At 41.7% G+C, this 23,740-nt stretch overlaps 1 protein-coding gene and 1 long non-coding RNA gene across 5 annotated transcripts in view; one reads left to right on the top strand and one right to left on the bottom strand.

Moving 5' to 3' along the window:
• The window catches only part of sgk1 (serum/glucocorticoid regulated kinase 1), a 28,803-nt gene extending 16,475 nt beyond the window's left edge, over positions 1–12,328 (bottom strand). Inside the window, exons 1-2 of one of the 3 annotated variants that reach the window (XM_076084681.1) lie at positions 12,206–12,328; positions 8,320–8,559 (exon numbers count right to left, since the gene is read on the bottom strand). In XM_076084681.1, the coding sequence (XP_075940796.1) occupies positions 8,320–8,559; positions 12,206–12,313 (348 nt within the window). In that variant the 5' untranslated portion in view covers positions 12,314–12,328. Of the gene's footprint in view, positions 1–1,047; positions 1,099–2,216; positions 2,337–8,319; positions 8,560–12,205 lie in introns of those variants that run through there. The other 2 variants (XM_076084677.1, XM_076084676.1) reach the window with 2 other exon arrangements.
• On the top strand, positions 2,527–19,814 carry LOC142942382 (uncharacterized). 2 transcript variants are annotated; one of them, XR_012951597.1, is made up of 4 exons: positions 2,527–2,671; positions 8,327–8,590; positions 10,570–17,814; positions 18,401–19,814. It is a non-coding gene; the product is annotated as an uncharacterized LOC142942382 (long non-coding RNA). The 2 variants fall into 2 exon arrangements; XR_012951596.1 differs by having other exon boundaries at positions 10,570–18,621; positions 18,866–19,814.
• The last annotated feature ends 3,926 nt before the right edge of the window (positions 19,815–23,740 follow it).

The raw sequence follows: 23,740 nt of genomic DNA, 5'->3' as shown, positions 1-23,740 counted from the left end.
GCTCTCGTACAGATAATCTGGCCATACAATACAGTACTGTGATAAAGCTGCAACTGAAAAACACATTGTGAACATTCTCGTAAACACATCACTCGCATTGCTACTCACGACAACACTGCTTGTACTGCAAATACATGTAATGATAAACACATGCATAATACATCAGAAAAGGTTCTGCATCAAGTCCCTTCCTAAAGGGGTAGACAAGACGTTTACGGAAAGAGAGAAACACAGCACTGACAGAGAGGTACAGTGGTCAGAAACACACAGTCCCTGAAAGACATAGATTTGCTAATCTGACAAAATATGTAATATGCTTTTTTTAAACTGGTATTTAAAGCTGCTGTATTGCATTGTAAGGTGTTTCCTATGTTGTGTTATGACCCTCTTTCCTGGTAACCCCCTTTTTTTTTTGCATCGCCCTGCTTATCCCTCTCTGTCCTCTACCAGCTCTCCTCGGTGTGTTCCTCCACCTCTAACAAGCTGCGTGACGTGCCACATATGTCTGAGCATCAAAGAGTAATGAAATGAGGGGAAGGCGAGCGAGCATTGGTAGAAGAAAGGAACGAGGTGCGAGTGGAGATATGGAGACAAAGAAAATATGTTTGAAAGACAAAAAGATAAACAGAGAGAACGAGAGTGTGAGATATTCTTACATAAGCCGTCCCATTCCCTGACAGAGATAAGACTTGTTCATTAACACCAAGGTCACTGCTCTTTCTTCTGCCTTTCTTTTTCTAGTTTCTTGATCGCAAACACAAACTTTTAAAGAAAATAGTCTACCAAAAGAGAGCAGGACAGAGAGAACTGCAATGTTATTGTTGAACAGAGGAACAGACAAAGGAGTACGTTTGGGATTTCAAACTTAAGCTGCTTTGAGGCCATTTTCCTCCTTTGGGGTCATATTCTGACTCTTTTCATAAATCCTGAGGAGCGCTGAGGTCAGCGCTGATTTACTGACTAATGGTCCTATTCATGGTCATCCAGTGTGCCTCAATCTCTGCAATGTTCCTTGTAAATGAAAAGCTGAAGAGCCTATTTACTCACCGCTTGGGCTTTTATGACATTTGTTTCGTTGTCCATTGTTGTGACATCAAGCCTTACTGAGTCTCACTGAGATAGACAAACATGTTACATTACGTGAGCACAGTTTGACTGACTTGGCCAAAGGTGAAAACATTGATACACTGACTTTAAAAATGTTGCAAATTAAATTCACATATTTCATTTTAGATGTTTGAGGGTAACTACCTAGTGCTTTGATCTAAATGCTAATGTCACTGGGCTAACATGCTTACAAAGACAATGCTAACATGCTAATGTTTAGCAGTTATATACAGCTGGTATAACATGCTAGCTGAGGCTGATGCGAATGTTGAACCTGATGTTTGTGTCTTAGGAAAAGTCACCTAAGTCATCCAACTCATAGTTGTGGAGACATTTCACTCAAAACGACACATAAGATCCTGGTGGTGCTAGATGAAAAGTCAGTAGAGCATGAATGTCTGTTCAAAGTTCAGGCAATAGTTGCTGATATATTTCAGTTTGGATCAAAGCCACCACTTTGATCCATGCAATTGGATATCAGTGCTAACTGTCCATTCAAAACACAGGTTCCACAGCATGCCAATACACTCGTTTTGCATCTCGACTCTGAATGTTAGATTATTTCTCCTTTTTGTTGCTGCATGACGTTGGATTTTGTTCGTGGATTCAGGATTTAGCACCACAAAACCAAAATGAGGTCCTAAGTTTGACTTGAACTGGAAATGTAATAATAGGTTTGAGGCTTTAACAGAGCGACAAAATGCAGTATTTAACAAATACAATAGCTTGTTGTGCACTAGTAATGCCATGAGTAAGCACATTGTCCATGTGGAAGCAGATCAGGTCAACTCAAGGCTTAGTTGTCGAGTGAGAGCCATAAGACCTAAAACCTCAATGCACTAAGCAGTTTCAGAGCTGAGTGTGGAAATAGAAGAAACAAAATTACACTGCATAGTCAGGGTGCTGCAGAGTCTCTGTGGCTCAGCAGTTTCTTGGCATTAGCTGTGGAACATCAAGATGGAAGACGGGATTAGCTGGGTTCTCAGGGTAGATTAGAACAACAATAATTCCCCCACGATGAGACTGGGAAGGGAGGATACTAGTGGATCTCGCTGATACGGTGGGAGTTGAACCACATGGGTTGTAGAAACGGATAAAGAATTTGTTACCTGTCTTTTGAGTCTTGTGAATATTCAAATTACTGATTATTCACTAATATATATCCTACATTATAGTCCATTTCAGTCAGTTAATACAACTATCCATCAGTCAATATCGGTTGTCCTCACGATTAACCCCTTTCTTCAAGCACTCTTGCACTGAAACCCTGAAAGTCTTATCAAAAATAAAGATGTGTCACTTCTTCACACCCACTCACCCTCACATTTCAGCGCACAACATGCAGTCATGCAGATATCTCTCTCTCTCTAAGTACACCGAATGCCTTGGTTATCTGTATCAAACCAGACACAGATTAGACAGGATGGCTCTTAACATCACAAACCACCTGCTTTACTTTTCCTTTTTCAGCTCCCCCCTAGTTTATTATAGCTAGGGTAAAACACAACAAAGCTAATTCACACATCCCCCTGTGTCACGACAAATCCAGCAAACCGCAGCCAAGGTATGAAGTGCCTTCTGTATTTATCTCCTTTTTTTGTGCTTTGGCAGAGGAAGCCTGTGCAATGCTGCAATAGCAACAGAAACAAAAATCCATTGTGCCATTTCGGGGTGTGCGTATATATACATTCACTGTGAGCAAAGAAGAGAAATCATGCAAGAAAGTTTATTACTGCAACCACATTCTTCCACTGCCAGAGCACTTGGCCTTGGAACGAATGAACGGCAGAGGATTAGTAGCTCCCCATTGCTACGTGTAAACAGGGTATAGCTTCAAACTGCTTTCCAGAGCCTGGGATAGTTTCCTCATTTAAATGCTGCTTAAATATGTTTAAAACTCAGAGGAGAGAAAAAACTTGAGTCATAACAACAGGAAGAGCAATGAATGATGGCAGGAAATGATCACGGTTGTAAAGGATATAGAGCATGATTCCAATAAGTTTAGAGGCGAGGTTTTCAACAGTCAACCAGCTGACTTTACCAGTATTACCAGGAGGACAAGAAGGAGCTGGAAGTGTGCCAGACTGATACAAACTGGCTTAATACCAACGCTAAGCTGGCACTTCACCGGTTTCATTACTGAGCGCAGAGTGTAAAAGACTCAGGGGGTTCTGACCTGTGCCATGAATATGAATATGTGCTGAGGTCTTTAACGAGGAGAAAAGAAAGTTTTGAGTCAATTAGCTGAATTGTTTAAAAGAGTACAGCAGAAGTTTGGAATGAGAAGCATTTCTCCCTGGTATTGGAACCATATGCATGACAAGCTAACCACTTGGAAATAGATTGTTGCTCCCAGTACTCTCTGTGTAACTCTTTGTATCAAATATAATTGGACCTTGTGGGTTGATCCTCTTAGTCCCAATACAAGCTAAAAACGCTTTTACAGTTATGTAATTCATGCTTAATGCATCTACGGCTGGAATTCAAGGGACGTTTTTCATAAGGTAAGCTGTTTGGCAGGTGAGGTGCGAACTGAATGTTGGTTTGGAAAGACACAGACAACAAAATGTTTTCACTGGGTGCACTTAGTTATCCAATACAACAGCCCTGCAATGAATCATACTGTTTTGTTCAGACTGTGTCCGAGAGTCTATAATTCTTTTTTAGATAGCTGCCTGTTTGTTTCATTATACTTTCTAATAATTACTTAAATACCCGCGAAAAAACACCAAATCATCCAAAAACCAAGATTTTCCACCCGGAGTTCGCCGTTTTAATTAGTTGCTGATGACTAGAGTCCAGAATTCGCATCCTTGCCTTGAAAGGGTCAGCAGTGTAACGGTGCGACCTTCGAATATGACACACATTAACCATTAGCTTCATTAAGAAGTGATCTACTTCCCTCTCAGAATGCACAAATAAGACACTTCACAGATAAGACTCAAGAGCCAAAGTCTGCAGCTCAAAGTCCAGCAGAAACGTATTCTCATGCTAGAAAACCTCGGGCACCATGAAAGTCAAGACAAGACAACGTTAGACAGAAGTTAGTACGTGGGATAAAGGTGTGGGCATTTCTGTTACTAAAATCCCAAGAATTGTCATCTGATTATAGCACCTGAATTGCATTTGCACTTGTTATCGACTGACAGACTCACTTGACAGGATCTTTGAATTAAATCAGTCCACCAACAATTGCCTTCCTCCCGGTCTCGTTCACTCTTTCAGACACAAAGCATTAGCATTCGTGGAACAGAGCTTAGCCTGCAGGGCCTTGTCACTGCTGAGGGAGAGGGAGATTCGTCACACGTCGTCCCCCTCTGTTTTGTCACTGTGGAGAATGAACCGGTACGGCCAACTTCCACATGAGAAACACACTCTTTAAATGCCACTGATCATCTGAGATGGGTGTTTTTTTTGACTGTGAGGACAAGGTATATAGCTTTGATCAAGCTTTTAGTTCCAGCTGTCTAACAAAACGTTAACAAAATGAGTTTACCTCGCAGACAAATGGGGTTTCTAGAAATTCATGTTCAGTTTTTCACCACTTTTGGCTGAGATCTAATCAATAGTTGACAACACAGGCTGGATTGGGAGCAGATAAAAATCACTGTTCTTCTTGGACACGCTTGGCTTCTCTCATCTCCCTGGATTTCTTCACCCCCAATCTTTTTTGTTCCCTTCCTGCCTTCCTTCTCCCCTTTCTTCCTTCCTCCTCTCTCCTGCCCTCTCTCTCTCTCTCTCTCTTTTTCTCTTGCATGAATACGTTTTGGACAATGAACACAAATGGACAGAGCGGGTCAGGCTTTTGTGGATAAAGTTGGTGTTTAATTAATAGCAAATACACTGACTGATTAACAACGCTATCACATGATCCATACCCAGAAATGTCCATAAGGAAATGAAAAGGATGCCTTAAGCAACTTGGGTAATGGCTTATATAATACATAATGTTCTGTTGGTCTCTTCTATCTAACTTGATGATAAGTTTCAGTAGCAGTTTGATTACAACATGCAATCTAGAGTGTTTTCCGAAGTTCCAGTAAGATTCTAGAAATGTACTGAAACTGTGAGATAACAAGAGAGATAACATCACGGGACGACCAGCACTCAGCAAAAGTTCATGTTGTTTTCATTTTTAATTTAGTCTTCATCAAGAACAGTAGAGGTTTGATGTAAGAGATTAGTGGAAAGGCTGCGTTTGCATTAGCTCTGTGTGTGTGTGTGTGTGTGTGTGTGTGTGTGTGTGTGTGTGTGTGTGTGTGTGTGTGTGTGTGTGTGTGTGTGTGTGTGTGTGTGTGTGTGTGATGTTGCATACATGGGACAGTACAGGACGTCCTTATCAGGAGGATTGATAAGCTGTTGATTGCTGGTCATGCTCAGGCTGTGGGGCAGATGCTCTGACCTCATCCTCCATCTACTACTAATACTGTCCTCTCAGCTCCTCTCATCTCTCTCTATATCACTGCTGTGTCCAGTGTTTATGTCTCTCCCCTTAGCTCCACCAATCCCTCAACTGCTCTCATTTTTCCTCTCCTGCCATTATTGTTCACCCTTTGTCTGTTTTCAATTCTAATTTCCTCCAAATTGCCAATCTTTCCTCCTACTTACAGTAAACCTCCCCTCCTGTTCTTTGTTATTGGACCTGCTGTTATCACCCCATTGAAAAAAAAAATGCAGGCACCATAGATTGAGTACACTGATTTCATAATATAATAAGATCAGCGCCATAAAGTTGGTTTATATTTAGCCTTGGCTGTGATAGACTAAAGCAGCACAGAGAACTGCTGTGATGGATTTTCAATGAGTAGGAGGTGAAGGTGGGCAATCTGTCATGGAAGCTGTTCCGGAGAGAGAAGGTAGATGTCCTGACATTAATTCAAATATTGCAGAGTTCATGATTTATTTATTTGTTTGTTTTGCCTCTAAGGGGTTAGTGAAAACTTTGGCCACGTACAGATGAACAAATTCAAAAGCTGCTGCTCACAATGAGAAAAGCTAATAATAAGCATTTACATTTACAACAGCATAAAAAGTAAAGAACGAAGAGCTTCGTATGAGACCATGACACATGTCCCTGTAGCTTTCCCTTCTGTCTCTGCACACTTTATGAGTACAGGCCTAAGCTGAGACTGTCTGTCAACGCGTCTCATTCATCTCCTCCTCCACTAAAATGTGACGGCAGCCTCTCGGCGTCATCACCCCACTTTCTTAAGACACTTGTTAGACAGCGACTGATACAGTTCACTTTGATGCGTTGACAAGTTTCCTATTGAAGCTTTGCTCATTTGCATCTGAGTCAGGACGTGGGTGGCCTCGTTAGAGCGCGGAGCGGTGCATTTGACATGCGACGGGAAAATTTTTTCCGTTACTGTTCCATTTGTTGAACGAGTGTCCTGCTCTGCGAGTGTTTGGCAAGCCAACTTGAGGGCCTGAGTTGTGAAGTGTTTGGACAGAGTGTGCCGAGATATGGAACAGTATGTTTGAAAGAGCGCAGAACATGACGTCTGTGTGCGGAGTTTTTGTAGTGAAGTATTTGGCAATGGCACACAAAGTCAAATACAGGAAGGGTGCATTTCAGTCCATATTTAGGTTGTGCATCTAACTGCTGTGTGTTGTAAGTTTCCAGTTTAAATGTGGTTAATCATTGATTGAGTCTCGGATCACAAAGCCACACTGGAGTAGCTGCTATAGGTCAGTCCCGTTTAACACCACATTGACCTTGCATTGACTTCACACATACTATGCAGTGTAAACTAGCTATGACTCACCACAGAAACCCCTCCTCTTTGACAACCCCCACCCCCAGCCTGCTCCAGCCTGACCGCAACACCCATTCATTCTACACACACATACACGCAGACACTCACACCGGTTATCTCCAGTGAGACATGAGTGACAGATCTATTGGTTGTGAGGGCAAGAGGTGGAATTGATGGAGAGATAGAGTGAGATAGAACTGCCTGGAAGAAATCCAGAGCAAAATGAAACAAAATGGAAAAAAAACAAACGTAGGGGCTGAAGGAAAGAGAGCAGACTGATGGACAACAGCACGGTCCTGTTAGAAATCCTTACATGAGTCAACGTTGTTTCTCGGTGCACACACTCACATGCAAACACACACAGTGCACAGTGTGGCTTTGTCTTGCTGGGACAGTGATGACTCATTCTCTCATGTCGCCCATGGGACTGGAGAAACACACACACACACACACACACAAAAGCAGGGAACCATCTGATGGGTATGATGATTGATAAGAGGGGGATGGCTATTATGATTGCAGTTGCAAGGACAACCTGGACACCTGCAGCATCAGAGTGAATGCGCTGGTGTGTGTTTGGGCGAGGCCATTGTTGACAGCATTCACTGGAGTTCATTTTTTATTTAATTTTGATACAATGTTCATGTTCAGAAACACCAGCCAATGTTTTTTTGAAAAACGCCCCAGTCTTCTTACTGTTTATGTTACATAACAACACTCACAGTAGAGCTTAAAGGGAGAATGAAGACAAACAAAACAATGTCTAGGGTCCTGTTAATACCTAATTTGCTTCTTTGACTTATTTTAATGAGCGCTAATGGGCAAACAGAGGGAGCTCTGTAAAATGAGTGTTGTTACAGAGTGTGTTAGTGGATAGACTTGCACCTGCAGGCCAGAGGAGGACGTTTGTGGTGAGAGAATGGCAGGATGATGGGAGTGGACTTTCCTCTTTGTATGGCACACATTATGAAATTAGATTTCATTGTCCTTATTAACTCTCCATTCACCCCTTAGATTTCCTATCATGTTCCTTTAAATGTAGTGTATTCCCACGTAAAAACAGTATCAAATGAAGTATATTGGCCATTTACTTGTTCCAACACTGACGACAGTAATGAGAGCTGAAGTGAACCTCTGCAGAATAAAATGGTTTAGATAATCTGGCTAAATCTGGCTTGTTTAACCTATTTTAATGTCTGACTGTGTGTGTGTGTGTGTGTGTGTGTGTGTGTGTGTGTGTGTGTGTGTGTGTGTGTGTGTGTGTGTGTGTGTGTGTGTGTGTGATGGAGGTGACAAATTATACTGCAGGTGATTGTGTTTCACAAGGTACAGTGACTTAATGACTGACTGCTGACACAAATGCATTCATTGGCACTCTCACTCTCTCTCTCTCTCTCTCTCTCTCTCTCTCTCTCTTATATATATATATATATGTATTTGTTTTTCCTTTTACCTTGCAGCCGTTGCTCTTGTCATGGCCGCTGGTTTGCCCACTGGCAGGGCACGGCGAGCTCGTCTCCTGGTGGTGGTACTGTCCGCCCTGCAGGCCGCCGTAGTGACAGCAGCCGTAAGGCGAGGGGAAGTGTGTGTACCACAGGTCATCGGCCAGTGGACACTTTGGACAGGAGTAAAGGAGACCGTTCCCTTGGGCCTTCTCAACGCTGACCTTCGGGTTTCGCATCCATCTTCGTACCTACACAGGAAATAAGCGCAGAGGGAAAAAGGTAAGTTTGATCTCACTTTACCTTGTTACATGTTCTTTACAAAAACACACACACTGTAAGTCCTGCCAGCTGCAACCTTTGATCAGAGGAGTTTCTCATCATCACTGATTACATGTCATTTCAAGACACACGCACACACACCGAATACACCTTCAAAGAGGCACAGATTGCTTATATTCTCTGCCACACGTGAATTAGATGAATTAGATAGGGGAACACACACAGAATGACATACATGCACACACACATACCAGTCGCATGTAGATGATACAAAGCACAAGGCTGTTAGAACCCTCAAATAAGACTCAGCGTAATGTCTATTCAAGTTTCTTCAAAATCTTTGCCTTTGACTTTACTTGTTTTAATGTCGGCAATGTCGGAAAGCTCTCTCTGTGCACATTGCACACGCATCTCTCCTGCAGTGACCAAGAGGCTTCCCAGAAAAGCACTGTCACTAACCGTAAAATCCGATGTGCGCGCGTGTGTGTGTGTGTGTGTGTGTGTGTGTGTGTGTATGTGTGTGTGTGGGTGGGTTTTGGGGAGGGACAACAGGGAAAAGGTGGTGAAAGTGGAGAGGAAACCGAAAAAGTGGATCATGGAAGACAGAAGGATATAGCGACAGGGAAAGAAAAGCATCATTTTCAGGAGAAGATTTATGAAATCTCATCCTGCAGCGTGAATCGAACATTTAGCAAACACACACACAGCGGGGGCAGTAGCCTGTGTGACTGTGCAGCACAGAGTGCAGACAGCTGTGGCACACACACACACACACACACACACACACACACACACACACACACACACACACACACACACACACACACACACACACACAGGGATTGAATGCCTAAGTCGAAGGGTAGCCAGACAGCACGTCAAGGCATGTCGGGTCTGAAGGAAAAAAAAGACTTGGAAAAACACTCCAGCAGGTCACCACAAAAACAAACCAGCCACTGTAGGACTAGCAGACATATCTGATGACACACACCTACAGTAAAGTAAGAATGCTACCACACAAGTTTCTTCTCACAGAACATGAACGTTGGATTGACATTACATCCAATTAGAGGATTCTTTCCTTTGATATTTGTTATCGCATCGAAAGCAGAGTGAGAAATGATTTGGCATTACCCTGTGGATCAGACAGTGCGCTGTCATACCTCTTGTTTAACATGTCACTCTGACCATGATACTGATGAGTTGTCATCCAGAGCTTAACACCTCAGGCACAAAAACACAGTGCTCACAACAGTAGGAATATGTTTGTAACCAACCTTAAAATTCACTGAAGCGCTATAAATTACATCATCTTTTTTATGGGTTTCCACCGTCATTTAAACTCTTACAGGGTAAGTAACACCGTGTTACTTCATAGATATGATCTATGAAGTAACACCGTGTTACTTCATAGATATGATCTATGAAGTAACACGTCATAGATCAAAAGCTGATGGATGTAACTTCGGGGAAATGTTGCATTTCAAAATTTCCAATATTGCCCAAATGGCAGGTCTATTTCACAGACAAAACAACACACACACACAGAGCGATTGATTTTATATTTCCTCCATCATTTCCTTTACTAATTTGTATGATACAGGGCTCTGTCTGCTGTTCCCATTATGTAACCAGGCTTATTTAGACACAAATAGAGGGACAATTAAACCCTCAACAGCAGCAGGCATTAATTCTGATTTGGGGCTGATATCTGGAAGATTCTGTTTTTCTTGATATGGTGGAGCACCGAAGTTTTATACATAAATATACACAAGAAAGGCAAGAAAAGCTAAAGATGTATCATAGATAGCTAGCTGGATAGATTGATAGAGCCTCAGGATTTTAATACCTGATTCATATTTCACTTCTTTCTTTTTTTTAAATCCCATGGGAGACTTATCGGAGCAGAATGTGCCTGTGGGAGTGCATGTCTGTTTGTGCGTGGGTGTTAACACAACACAATCTGTTCGTATCAACAGGCCGAGTCATCAGGGATCTACACCATATTGTACGCCATCTGAGACCAACACACACTTCGGAAAGCCCTACTGCAAGAAAGAACCCATGTCGATGACACAACCAGACTAGAAAAGTATCTAAATTTTCCCAGCAACCTAAAACCAAGGAGTATTTATCAAGTACACATGAAGGTTGAGTGTTTCCAATTGTTATCCTGAAATATATTCACTCCCTGATGCTGAAAATGTGGTAACTTGAACAACCTGTGCAATAAACACTTACTCTATCATCTGATCTATAATATGTTTAGGAAATGTTGTGCCATATTCCCAAAGCAATACTGTAATTATTGAATCAATGCATCAATCCTTGTCTCCTCCACAAGCTGGAAGTAATGTTAGTAATTTCCTTCCCATCTTCCCAAGATATATTGCTCAATGTTTTCTTTTGATCTCATGTAAATCTGTGGCAAATTATTCAGATCTGAGGGAGCAGAAGCTGTACTGTTTGTCAAGCTCGGCATGTTTTGAGCGAGTGCAACAAACACTAAGTGGGGTTTTGACAGATAACAGCATGTCAACTGAAGCTCACAAGTCCAGCAAACCCCCGATCATGTCTACCAGTTTGGCAGAAATTCACAGTTTTAGCAAATCGGAAAACCTGACTTTGTTTGCACTTTTGCTCGGACAATTTCTGATGATTACTGATGACCAAATGACTAATCAATTATCAAACTAGTTGCCTACAGGGCAGTAATATGAACAACGTAAGATTCCTAATTGTGAAAAATCTTTACAAATGTCTCGTTTAAAGGTAACAAACCCATGACCGTTTGACTTACTAACATTTATAACTGCAGATTTGGTGGATTGTTAGAAAATAAGTAATTTACAAGGGTTAGTTAGTCAGTTACAAATGATAATTAATCATATCCACTTTAATAGTCTACAAAGTTATCAGTTGGGTTGTAAATCTTCAATTAAATGTCCAAGACATATATATGAAAGTGTAATGCTGATGCTAATGAGTAAACATAACTGCAATTTGACTTAAGTTGGATTGGATGGGGGAAAAACGGCAGCAGTAAAACCTTTATGAAGTGTGCCTAAACAGAAAGCTGTGCCAAATGTTGACGTCAGCGCACACACTCAACACAAACACGCACACCAAGAAAACCAATTAATTAAAGCAAACCATTAACATTGCACAGGAAATGAGCCTTGTGACAGCACTGCAGCATAATACAGGATATGCTGAGTAGATCTTTAACTGTAGGACCCCGCCAGCTCGGTGATGTCATGATTTTAACACAACAGACACTTGTGGGTTCTGTAATGCAACAGTGTTTTGGAGCATGCACACACACACACACACACACACACATGCATAGAGAGACACACACACACACAGTAAACACAAGTACGCAGGGAGACGAATCTTGTGCCTGATTAGCAAGGCTTAGCTTTTACAATGACATCATCTTTGGCATTCACACACACACACACACACACACAAGGAGAGAGAGGGAACACTCCGGCTGTGACACCTCCTCCTACTGCCAACCTACTTTCCACTCTGGTGGTGTAGGTGCATGTGTAGGCAGACACACTCGCAGATGCATCAATCCCAAAATGTGTGTGTGTCACCCAAACTGACCTTTCTCTTGACAAACTGGAAAGCGGAGCACTTCTTAAAGGAAAAGGCAGTCTTCTCCCCACCTCCTCCACCTCCCCCGCCTCCTCCTCCCCCGTTCACCAGCTTCATGGCCGACACCGGCACTCCGTTTGCCTCCGTAGATCCCAGCGTGACGGAGAGACTGACAGGGATTCAAACAGAAAGAGGAAGAGTTGATTAAGGCAGGAGAAAGAGTGCGAGCGCGGCACACAAAATGATAGGGATGCTCCTTCGTTGAGAGAGAAAGAGAGAGAGGTGGCAAAAAAGAGGGTGCGAGAAAGAGAGTGAGAGGAGGTGGAGGTGGAGAAAACAGATGGACTACAAAAATAAGAGGGACAGAGGCAGGACGCTGCAATAAAAATGATATCGCTGAAACAACTAGGGGTCAGGATGGAGAAAAAAGACAGGGAGGATGTGAGAGAGAATGCATACAAAAAGATGGAGAGACGAAGAAGGTGCCAGCTCCTGTTGCTGTGAGGAGAAAACAGCTCTGTTTACAGCCACGGAGTCAGAAAGCATCTCAGTAAGCTGTCTGATGTGTGTGTGCGAAGTTTACCAATGCGCGTGTAAGTGTATTCACATGCAGAGCATCTTTACATATCCCTCCAAAGTGTGTCTGTAGGCATAAGAATGCATGCACACATGCCTTCGTCATTCCATACCTTGATACTGGTGTGTTGGCTGGTTCCGCTGCACCTTTAACAGCCTCTTTTTATCCAAGGATCCCGGATCAGATGCACCAACTCCTTGCTCCTCAGGTGTCTCTTCCTTGTTGTTACCGAACTATGCTCCCATGCCCAAAAGAGGGTTGGGAGAAGAGGAGGGGGAGTCTGCGAGGATGTCCGTATCAGTAAGAGTGTCTCAGCGTGTGATGTGTATGTGTGTGTGTGTGTGTGTGTGTGTGTGTGTGTGTGTGTGTGTGTCCTCAGTGGTGCTGTTTGGAGTGCACTGTGAGTGAATGCATTGATGCCGGTGCCGTGGTGTCAGCCTGTAAACAAACACCCAGGAAGTGTTTGTATGAGAGTAGTGTGTGTGTGATGTGTCCAGCTGCAGTCCTCTGGTTCACACCAGCGCTACTTTATCAATGAAAGGCTCTGCAGTGAGCAAATGCCGCCACTCTCTCCCTCTCTCCCTCTCTCCCTCTCTCCCTCTCTTTCTCCATCTCTCATCACCACACTGCCCTCCCCCATTTCCTCCGCTCGCTCAATTTTCTGCTGCAGTCGATGGTGGCACCTCCCTCTCTCTCCCTCTCCCTCTCCCTCCTCCTTCGATCTAACCTACCTCACACTTCATCCTCTGGTGATTTCTTTCTCTCTTCTTGTCTGACTGAAGAGGACAGGGACACCCAAAATATGTCTCCACCACGGCAAGTGTGTGAGGGTTTAATGTAGTGTGCTATCTTTCTAGCTTTGATCCAGATGGCTTTCATACACACAAGCAATCACACACACACTCACACACACACACACACACATAATCATATCTGTGTGTATGCCCTTGCCTTTGTACCTATAACACGGGGGTAGTTTAATTTCCTGATGTGACCCAAGAACGATAAAGCTGAATCATGTTCCTTTTATGAGTCCATAAACTTAATGTGCACAGCAAACCTGGCAACAAAAATAAAATCTTTAAAATAATAACAAAATGTTTAGTTGTGAGTTGGCTGTATTGCATTAAAAATAAATAATAATAAATGAAAAATTAAGCCAAAAGAAAAACAAATATTTTTTTACAATATAGACTTTTTTTTAATCATTGAAATAATTGCTGCATGTTTTGCAGCTTTTCCTTGTCTTGTGTCCGTCTGCCTTCTTCACTTACCAACTAACAACTGATGTTTGCTGACTTCACCCATTCAGGTCGATATCATTCACTGTTCCTACTTATACCCACGAAAGTAATGTCATTTAATTTGTATAGAACTCACAGGACGTGCGGGGCTCTCTTTAATGAAGTCAGGTGGCGTAGTCCAAACAGTGACAAAGTCCACATAGATAGGAGTTTGGAGAGGGTGGATGGATCAAACAGGCACAGGACTTTTACCCAGGAGACTGATGTTCATGTCCTGTGCAAAACCAAGTTGTGACTTATATCACCTTAGCTGTGTTACGTTGTATACTTGACTAACACTACATTAGTAAGTCGGGCAACAAATGTACCTATTTTAATCCACACTGTGATCTTTTCCTAAACCTAACCAGGTAGTTTTGGTGCCAACACAGGTTCTGCACTGCGGGAGCTCGTGCAGGCCCAATGATCACTGGACAGTCGTACAACGCACGAAATAATGAAACATAACTTTTTGTACACGATCATACAAACCGTTGTATGAGGATAAATTGACTCATGATGAGGAAATTAGATTTGACTTGACCTTTGCCGACTGTAGCTCACAAACTCAAATGGCCTGAGGCATTTCTAGCGGCTAATGTCAGAGTGTGACTTGAATTATAATTGGGACTAGATCCAAGGCAATATTTGTGTGGCCTTTTGTTTGTTTGCTTTTTTGTTTTTACCAGAAGTAACTGCTCTTATCTGATCAGTTCTTGTTTGGTATGAGTCAGTGAAAACAGTTGTTGGTTGGAGTGAAAATCAAGACTTTTGGTCTTAGAATCTGGTGACTTTTAGTTGTTTCTGTCTTTAAATTGGTCACTTTGAGTCAGTTCAAAAACATCAGCATTTTTAAAGGAATTGTTTGACATCAAGGGAAATTAGCTTGTTTGCTTTCTTGCCAAATCCAGAAGATTAATACCAGTTTAACTTGATGCATAAACAAATATAGAAGTGAGAAACAACTTGGCCCTGTCAAAAGGTAGAAATATAAAGATTCTCCCTAATTAAGATGTTATATTATGATTGTAAAAACAAGAGTTACAAATCAGAAGTTGAATGTAATTACACACTATTGCTCAATCCAAATAGACTCAGCAGTTTTGCTGCCACAGCTTTACTTGGTCCGGTATTTTATGGTGGCTAATGTTAGCAAATTGCAGGCAATATGGCTGTTCTATCAGACAATACTGACTTTATGATTCCTTCCTAATCCTTTAAAATTAACCCAAGAAGGTATGATACGCCGGATTAAGTTCTGCTGCCTTTCAGTCAAGGTTTATCATACTTCCTCTTTATGATCTATTTATGTAGATGTGGTCTATATTTGTATATTTGTGTGTAAAAATATTTGTTTCAGTGACAGTGCAACTGACTGTGCAACATTTGTACTAGCAGTTTTGCAGAAAATGCTGTAAATGCACAATTTGATTTGCAGAAAATATATTGAAATAAATAACAAAGTTATAATACTGTTAGTGTATTGATCAAGACTGAACCAATTATAAAGAAAGGTTAAGAACCTGATAATTCAATGGGACAAAATAAATCACCACCTCATCTCGCTGTGTAGATTACAAGGTGTGTCTTAATAACACTCGTTGGCACATGCGGAAATTAAACTCTCATTATGGAGCAAGCGAGCCAGTTTGCCCCGGCTTCATATTGAGACGGATGTGTCTTTCCTTGCGGGGGAAACAGTGACTGTGCGGTATTCACTGTAATCAGCATCAGTCATAGTCGTGAATCAACTGTGACTCATCGGTAAAGACACGGAACAATGATTGGTGAAATCAGCTTTGCACCCGGCTGGATAAAAAGCGAGGGTGGCCTGCAATTTACCAACAGAGGCAAACAATGTATTTTCTTCTACAGAAAGCTTTTCAGGACTTGTTTTTTTGGTTCCACCGGCATCTGTTAAAATCTAATTTGCCTGTAAAACTTTATATACCGCACATTATTAGTCCTTAGAGTTGTTTTTAACTTGAGCCCTCAAATGGTTTTAATTGAAAGGGCTACACAAAAACAGCACACAAAGATATAAAAGATAGTTTGAGCTATTACATTTTTAATACTTGCCTCACTACATATAGTCAATGAAATTAAGAGAAGAAAAAGGCATGTTTTGGCTCTGAACATTTGAGCACCAGGGGTTTGCTCTGGTGAATCCAGTCAGAAAACTAAAAGAAGACAAAAACCTAGCCTGCCAAAACATCTCCTCATAGATCTGTAGGGTGCTATTAGTCTGACAGCAACAACACTCTTACATAACTGCAACACTCACTCAAATACATAGCTCGATAGCAACATAAATTATTCTGTGATCTCCCAAAAGACCCAAAGATTCTCTGCTGCTCTTGTGAATTCAAATGCAGCGAATAAATAATTAATAACAAGCTTTCTTAAATGGTTCAGAGAATTGCCAAAATGATCGCAAAGTCAATAAATTATGGATTGAGCTAGATGCAGTAAAGTTTCATATACTCCTCAAAAACAGCCTCAACCCATGACGGCCACGTGATCAGTGGCGTTTGATGTGTTTACAGGCATTTCCACGCTTATTATTTTCCCAGAATAATCAGACACTTTATTTTCCGACCGAGAACTTTTAATAGAAAGCCAAGTGAGGCAGTTTTAAGTCCTTGTGATGGTCAGAGGTGGTATACACTTTCTATCTCGGTCTGCTAATGAGCTCCACTGGGCATGTTTTGATCATATACCGAAGACCTGGTAAAAAAAAAAAAAGAAAAAAATCTCTGCTAATCCTCCTCAGCCCTTTTAGCGAGAGAAAAAACACCCTGACTCAACTCGCCTCACTGATGAAACCATCCGAGGGACAGCACAGACGGCCCAAACAAAACTCAATGAGAAAATGTTTTTCTATTACCGGTACATTATTTTGATCGCTATTTTTAAATCTTTAAAACTCAAACAACTACAGTGTTTGTAAATGAAAATGTGTCTCATTTCACATTATACATTCTGCAAAATCAGTTTCCAGCCCAAATAAGAATCATAGTGTAAAGGGCAGCAAAAGATCATCAATGGAAATCGATTAAGCCTCTGTTTATTCTTGCTCTACAAGCCATGCAGTGCAAAGAGATCTCCACCTCTGCAGCTAGATTAACGATATTCACATTTACAGCAAGTTACATTTGCAAGAAAAGAGTAAATCAACATTGCAGATGAGAAGATGATGAAATGATGCATGTTTGGCAGCATATCCTCCTCTCTCTCTCTATTTACTTTGTCCTCTGACTTGTTACCACAGGATCAAACACGATCAATTTCCACTGCCCTCATTAGCTCTGCTTGTCCACTCAGAGACACACAGGGTAATGGGTAATGGACTGACGTCTTGCCACAGGTTGAGTTTTTTTTCTGGGCATTGACAGGCCATTGACACCCAGAAGGTGAGCTCATCACTCGGGAACAATGCCCCGAAACTCCCTCCACCACGTGTACCTGACTGCATGCATCTCTGTGTTGTGCAAGTTGTTTCCTGAGACACATTCACATCAACTGTCTTTAGAAAAGCTGCTCTCAGACTCAGACTCACTTTCATGAATTAAACATATTTCTGCTCTGCTTTTTTCCCAGCTGCAGCAAAGAGCATCTACTAGAAGTGCTTCTCTCATCCACCACTGCATGTTCTCTTCCACGCGCTGAAAATAGTAACCGTGCCTTGCACACGTGTTGTCGCTAAGCTCTCGATTCCTTCAAATCTGATTCACAGGGTGAAAAATCTGCATCTATAGGTGTGTGTGTGTGTGTGTGTGTTTGCATTGCTCTGGCGCGTGGTGTGTGTGTGCTATGATATAACGATAACTGAGATTTAGTGAAGGACTGCGACCTGCAAACAAATACAGACTGTTGACAGGTGCAGTAAACCACATTAATTCAGTGACAGGCACATTTGACTAATGAATTGAGTGATGAACACCATTTTGCGAGTGTGGGGGTGTTTGTGTGTCTGTATATGTATGTCCTATGTGTATGTCATACTTTTTATTAGGTGTACTTTACCTTAAGGCTCTACAGGGCCTCAAGTCAAGCTTACTGAATTCATCATGGCCTAATGAGAAGCATATATGTAGCCACTTGCCTACTGTTGGTTCCTGTGTGTGTGTGTGTGTGTGTGTGTGTGTGTGTGTGTGTGTGTGTGTGTGTGTGTGTGTGTGTGTGTGTGTGTGTGTGAGAGAGAGAGGAAGCGATACATAAGAGTTAGTAGTATTGGTGTTTGCAAATAGAGGGATGGGTGGTAAGATTTTAGTGGGGTGCATAGACATGCTTATATGTGCCACTTGGTGCCTTTGTGTGAGGTTGTGTATTTTTGTTTGCCAGGGCACAGTACCGTGTTGGTGTGTGTGTGCATGTTGGTGTGCGTGGGTGGGAGTGCAGCCATGAAACAAGTCCCAGTGGGACTGACAACACTGCAGTGCTGAGCTAAGGAGACAGAGGGAAAGAACTGGAGAGGAGACAACCAATTACGAAGGCTCACTGGCCGACTCTGATAAGTGTGCTCAGTCAGCTAAAACAGGAGCAGCGACTGCAACACGCAGCGGGTGAGACTCCCTCACTTAGGATTTACTTTACATAATGTTTCATTTGACACTTAAAACAAGAATTACGGTATCACGGTTGCAAGCCTCCGCCAACCAGTTGTGTTGCAGTTTACCTCCATGTCCAAAATGTCATCACTCCATCCTATCCTTTATCTTATTAAACATTTTCATATTTAGCCTGTCAATTCTTGAGTTATGGAGGTCACAGATCACCAACTTCTAATCAGTTCATCATTGTTTCCAGGTTGATGTTTGTGCCAAATTTGAAGAAATTCCTTCCAAGAGTTCCTGAGATATCGCGTTCACGAGAATGGAAAACCTAAAACCCATAACGCCACGGCTGTCGCCGGCGCGGAGGCATAAATATGGTTTAATGTCGGTACTTTGCAGATGTGTGGAGTCAAGTCACGTGACTTGGATTCGAGTCAGACACAAGTCACATATTTAATGCATTAGACATGACCATATCAAAACAGACTTGCTTATTCCACTGCTGAAAGTAGTCCCCAACAAAAGCAGGAATATTCCTCTCTGAGCGACGTTTGTTAAAACATTGCCTGTTTAATAAGCAGATCACTTGTTTTAAAGGATTTACATCGTGAGGAATGAATAGACTCAGGGCTGAGTGCCACAGACAGGTTAGGAAAGAAATATTGAGAAATAAACTAACTTATAATTGGTTTTGGTCATTAAATGGGATTTGTTGACAATAAAACATATGAAGAATGACATATGAAAGTGACGTTTCACTTTACATGGACTTGAGCTTGAGACTATGCTCCTCAAGCCCAAAGCTTATGAATCTTCCAATCTAGTGTATGTAGGTCATCGTGGTATGGCACAATGCTGGGGTGTGTGTAAAAAGACACAGGGATGGAGGGAGATAATGTGAGGAATGGGTTTTTGAACTATTTTCCTGTTTTTAACATTGTCAAAATAACATCATGTTTAAATACATTAAAAAGTGTTAAGAACTCAAAACGCAAAGAGTAGAATTTAAAACCTGACTTGAGGTGAGAATGTCAATGACCTCGTCTTGCTTTTGTTGTTAAAAAAAAAATCACAACAATGCAACAATTGTCACTCCATTTGTTTGGGTGAAAACATGACCGAATGGTTTTGTCCCACACATTTACGGGTTAGATCAAAACAATTGAAACATTCTAATAAAATGACAGTTGGTTGAAAAACAATTATGATTGCTTTAGTCTTGGCTTGATGTCAAGAATGTTTGCCTTCTTGTCCAACCCTGTACACGCCTCTTCAGATCGCACGGTGAGTTTGTTTTTACAGTACATTTCAAACACAATGGTCGTTCTAAAGATGTCATAATCATACGATCGCCTCAGAGACGGACATAAGACTCTCTGAACAGAGCACAGAATTGTATTTGAAGACATTGTGCTCAATCCACAACATTTCACCAGGCTCAGGTGTCTCACTGGAACAGACATCTACCACAGCAAGCAAGGGTTACTGGGACACAAACAGCTAGACATTCTTTTACACTGACAGCAAGTTCAGCGTAAACTGCAAACCAAAGCACTTATCATCATATCATCGACTTAAAATGTATCTTGCCTCGTCGCTATTGAACTTGGAAATGGCACTGACATCTTCTGATCTCCATACCTCCTGATTCGGACCATGTGATACAGTTAAACGCTTCCGAACAAGCGAGTAGGTTTACCTCACCCATTTTGCTGATGTACAACCAAACAAGAAGACTAATTTGTTACAGGCGGCATATCAGGGCATCAACATATCTCCATGCAACGGTTCATATCTTACGAAAAAGTTACTCAGAATCTGCTCCTACAGTTTGCAGCGACTATAATTTAATTGCAATTGAGAGGGATTCGAGTCACTGATTACAATCTGGTGTTTACATTCACTTGTGATCGCTTCCTGTCTGACTGCTTTGCTCTCATACGGTGTTGTTCAATACCAATCTCCACACAGACAAGCAGGGACAAGGCAATTCTAAAAACATGTGGTGCTGAGGTGCGGTGATGTCTCGGAGGCTTGGCAGAGGTGCTGCGGTTGAGTCACCTGACACACATTAATCAGATGTTCACCATCTGATGACTGAATGGTGGTGTGACATGTGTACAGTACACGCATAGATAGAAAATGGTTGCGTCATTTGTAATGATATGGATACATGCGGTGTTACGCGCTAACACTGTCTATCTACACTCACACAGACACTAATTTGTTTGTTCCTCTTCTGTCTGTAATTCTACACAGAAGACAAAATTATTCTCAGGAATCAAAGACGAAAAAGGGTGTGTGTGTGTGTGTGTGTGTGTGTGTATGTGAGAGTGCACCCAGTGTTTGTTCGGGACATAGACATGTTAAAGCACATTCTGTATCTGTGTACGGAGTGCCAAAGACCAAGGTATTAGCTTTGCATGATTTTTCTCACAGGGTTTCCAAAGCAGCAAAATCCAAGGAATGACGTGAAAGGTTTAGAATGTGAAGTACGTGCTGTATGTGTGAAATGTCTGCAGGAAGTGAAACCGTGGCCCAGTTGTGATGGGCTGGTTGCTGCATAGCTGAGACGGTGATTTACCTAGTCTGAGCAGGGCAGGTAGGAACATTCTGGTGTAGTCAGACTTCATGTTGAACAAACCAAAAATGTGTGTTGAGTTCTGATGTTGGAACTGTTATAATTCAGACTTTGGTGCAAACCTCTCATCCCCATTCTTGCCTGTCTATTTTGAGCCAATAACTATTTAAAATATTCAGCTCTCTCTCTCTCCATCCGTCTGTCTTCCTTGTGACCTTTTCAGTAAGACAGTCTCCAATGGATGATTGACAGGAATAAGCCAGGGGGAGTCGGGGACGTATTACCTGCTCACACGCACACACACCTGAGTCATGTGTCTCTGGAGATAGAGCGAAGGGCATTGTATCATATCTTTAGATATTTGACTAGATAATGATCTTAGTCTGCCTAGAAACCACAAAGGCAGGAATAAAGACACACACAGTTGTTATATGCATGCTGCATTTCCAATTTGGGTGACAGCAGGATGCACGTGCAAGTAGTCAACTAATCATTTGCAGTTGTTTTATCCTGAAACACTAGTCAAAAAATGTATCTTTCCAAATGCAGGTCCTTCTACAGGGATTGACATTTCATTTGATTTCCAGAGAAATTTGCAAACCCTAAAATTGTGATTTCTTTGAATAACAACTTTTGGCAGTCTAAATAGTACAGTCGTAGTTACCAAAATGTACCTTAACACAACACTCTGTCCTCCACAGCACAAATGAGTTCGTTTTGGAGCGAGCTGGCACTAGTGAAGAAGATAAAGACAAGCTTCTGTTTCAAACCCTGGTTTTTAACATCGCAACTGAGCTGAACTGCTGAAAAAGTTATGAGACTGGAAAGTTTCCCCGCAAGGCATGAAAAGTGTCTTTATTCATAAGGGATATGTTTTTTTACACAGTTTAAAACTTTTTTTTCTGTAGGTTTAGTTTCTCCCAAAGTCTAAGTGCTAACTTCAGAATTTAAAGGGCGAGTCAGTGGATAACAGGGGAGGAGATATTGAGCTGGTTTCTCTCCCTAAATACAGAATCATGAACCTTCTTTCCTTCCTGTTGGCTATTGGTCCAAACAATGTTTATGTCATAAGGTCATCAGTCCAATAGTGTCACCATGGGCTTTTTAGAATCACTCCAAAGTAAAAACAAGTTTTGCTCAAAAATAATGTAATATCATGGGAAGACCTGAATACAGCATATTCTGTAATTCTAATGTATATGAGTTGTTTTACTTGAAATGAACTAGACTGTATTGATGTAAGCCTTATGCTTTGACACATAGCTGGTTCATTGGTAACTCAACTTGGCAAAAAAAAAAGTCTTATTGTGCTCCATACTTTTCCTATTGTCTGTTCTCTTTACATGCATGGTCCTTATCAACCCTTCACTTTCCCCTGTGTACCGCTGTCTGTCACTCTCATTGAGCCCAGCTGTGAAATTCCAGCCTCTCCAGGAACAATGGGAAGCGTTGACTTCAGAGAGGCGATCCAAGCGATGCCTCTCAGATAAGGAAGTCTGCAGGAGCCACAGAGAGCGCGCAGACGTACAGCAGCACTATTTACAGACACGCTTTGTTTCTGCCTTTTGTCTCTCAGCAGGCTCATGGCATGCCAATCATTTCCCTTTGCCCCGATCTGAGCTTCGGATATGAAAGTTTATACTTACTCTTTACCTTGGAAGGTAATCTTATGAGCTTAAACAACTATGATTCCGGTCTCAGACGTCAGATCATCATCAGACCATTTACCAGCAGCTGAATATCAGTTAAACAGATTCTAACTAAGCTATTAGCATCAAATGTAATTTTATGTTTAATGTTTGTTTGTTGATGCATATTGACACATATTATGTTTGGATAATATATGAACACTTAACAAATGTTAACACACTACAATGTGGTTATATATATGCATACACACATAGGCTACATACACACACACACATTCTATTCTTTACTTGCCTGAGGTTCAGTTTGTCCTTTATTGTCCACTTCCTGCACAGCAGTCAGCTGCTTCCTATCTGGCGCCACACCAATGAGCAACCGCCGGCCCCCCGTCGCCACGTTAACACTATGAGGGAGTCAAGAGCAGAGGGGGGTAAAGATGAGCAATGTTGATAGGAAGAAAAGGGACATTCCAGGGTTCAAACTTGAGTAGATTGTGGAAATTGCAGAGTGATTTTGGCATGCAGCAGGCACTTCAGCCATATAAGGTGTGAGATCGTGTCACAGACACAGACATTGGATACTGCCTGGAAAATCCAGAAAAAAAGGATTTTATTTTGGCAATTAAAAAAAAGAGTATTATTGAATGATTCACTAGATATATTTGATGGCATTCTTTATAAAAGCACACAGGTTATTAACGGATCTTCTAATCATTTAAAGTTGCAAGGCTAATTACAAGTCTGGAGTGATTGTATTCATTGTGAAACATAAATCATCATCTGCTTTAGCTGTAAGGTAAGAATTTCAATTTCATCATGAATGCCGCGGACAAGTTCGAAGAGAGAGAGAGAGAGGGAGGGGGGAGGGGGAGGGGGGACCAGTTCAAAGTGAAATCCTGAT

This window comes from Anarhichas minor, unplaced genomic scaffold (assembly GCF_050575085.1).
Source record: "Anarhichas minor isolate MPS153535 unplaced genomic scaffold, ASM5057508v1 ptg000136l, whole genome shotgun sequence".
NCBI lineage: Eukaryota > Metazoa > Chordata > Actinopteri > Perciformes > Anarhichadidae > Anarhichas > Anarhichas minor.
This window is presented reverse-complemented; position numbering and strand designations above follow the sequence as displayed.